The following is a 1,896-nucleotide window of genomic DNA, read 5'->3' on the forward strand; positions in this document are numbered from 1 at the left end:
CATCCATCCATCCATCCATCCATCCATCATCCATCCATCCATTCATCCTGTTCAAATCTGAAATACGTCCAACAAGAAAATATGGAGAGAAAAATGAAAGAGCGGTAGAAACCGTTGATCATTTGCTTGTTTTATGACATCCAAGCATCACAGAGCAGGAAACCTGCTGCAATATTAAAAATGATCTATGGGAGGAACTGCAGCACTGGTCAATATAAAGGAAGACTAATAACTTAGCTTAACTTTAGTCTAAGTTTAGAGCAAAGGAAAACATCTCACCTCCAACAACTATAATCTGGAGGTCTGCAGCCGACCTCCTGTCTGGCAGCGTTCCTTCTTTGCACATCTTTATTGGTTTGGTCTGATTTTGGAGTTTGCAGGACGTTTTATCATAGATTTAAACGCTGTTTGTTCCTCTTAGTTTTATTGTTTTTTATTTGTGCCAAATCCAATAAAGGTCTGAACTCAAATGCAGCTCTCAGCGGCTCGATCAACATGAGGACATTGATTCACTTCCTGTTCAGCTACATGAATGTTCTCCATGAGGAGACTCAGTGGATAATAAATATGCTCCTTCAGGCTCATTCCAGCTCATTCCGGGTCCAAAGCCTCAGTATTCCCGGGCCTCTTTCAGCTCGCTCTGGAAAACTTCCTCCGGAGGGTTCTGGCTGCAGTCCAGCCCGTTGTTTGGCGGCCTCACCGAATGGACCCTGCTCCAGTCTCCTTTGCAGAGGATCCAGGGCAGGATGTCCACCTTGTAGTGCAGCTCTGGAGAGAACTCAGTGCTGATCAGGTTTGGCGCCCCGGCTCCTTTGCCACGGGTGATCAGCCTCCTCTGGCCGTCGTAGCAGCAGTGCTGCGCCCCCAGCGTGGTGCTGTGGTATGACAGCATGGAGCGAATGCAGAACCGGGCCGATGGTTTGTAGATGTCCAGCCGCTCTGTAGGTCCGCTGGCGTCCCTCCAGCGGTAGGCTCTCTGCAGCCTGGAGTCCTGGACGTTGATGGCGCTGTAGATGACCTCAGAGGGGTAGGAGCAGGGGCAGCTGGGCAGCTCCGTCAGGACCTGGCGCAGGTACTTCTGGAGGAACGCAGTCCTGCAGCTCAGCCACTTTTCACAGCTGTCCACACCTGAAAGGTAAAACACAACCATCTCAGCTGACCTCTAAGAACAGCCTGACAGAGCCTGGAAACAGACAAGGTTCCAGTAGAAGCTCACTACTGATTGAAGAGCTGAAGCATCGAGCGCCCAGGGCCTCACCACACCACCAGACATTTTGGAGAACATCTGGATGTATCCTCACTAAAGCAACGTCCCAAACATTTACGGCTATGGACATTTTTTCTGGTAATGGATATTTGAAAATAGCAGCAACATCAGAGATGTGCAAAATGACAGTAGCATGTTAATCAACTGACTAAGATAAAAACTGTGCAAAATCAGCATGAATGGAACAACTGATTGAGGTCTGCAGACATTTTTAATTGTAATCTGTTACTTTAAACAGAATCTAACACTGAAAGAAGATGCAGGTTTTTTTATGACTCCATGTTATACACTACTCAAAAAAAATTAAAGGATCACTTTGTAATCAGAGTACAGCATTAAGTTAAATAAACTTCTTGGATGTTGATTTGGTCCGGTAAGTAGCAGAGGGGGTTGTTAATCGGTTTCATCTGCTTTGTGCACTAGAGGGGCAACAACGCGACGATCATCAAAACAGGAATGGTTTTCCAGGTGGGGGCCACTGACATTTTTCCCCTCCTCATCTTTTCTGACTCTTTTTCACCAGTTTTGCATTTGGCTAGGGTCACCGTCACTACTGTTAGAATGAGGCGCTACCTGGACCCTACAGAGGTTGCACAGGCAGTCCAACTCCTCCAGGATGGCACATCAAT

The 1,896-nt window shown here is 47.0% G+C and overlaps 1 protein-coding gene across 1 annotated transcript in view; it reads right to left on the reverse strand.

Annotated features, from left to right (window-relative positions):
• Positions 1 to 30: 30 nt before the first annotated feature.
• The window catches only part of LOC107098746 (isthmin-2-like), a 13,786-nt gene continuing 11,920 nt past the window's right edge, over positions 31 to 1,896 (reverse strand). The window contains exon 6 of the mRNA XM_015396574.1: positions 31 to 1,128. Coding sequence (XP_015252060.1) covers positions 611 to 1,128 — 518 coding nt within the window. The 3' untranslated portion in view covers positions 31 to 610. The remainder of the gene's footprint in view (positions 1,129 to 1,896) is intronic.

Source organism: Cyprinodon variegatus, unplaced genomic scaffold (genome assembly GCF_000732505.1).
Source record: "Cyprinodon variegatus isolate N-32 unplaced genomic scaffold, C_variegatus-1.0 Scaffold807, whole genome shotgun sequence".
Taxonomy (NCBI): domain Eukaryota; kingdom Metazoa; phylum Chordata; class Actinopteri; order Cyprinodontiformes; family Cyprinodontidae; genus Cyprinodon; species Cyprinodon variegatus.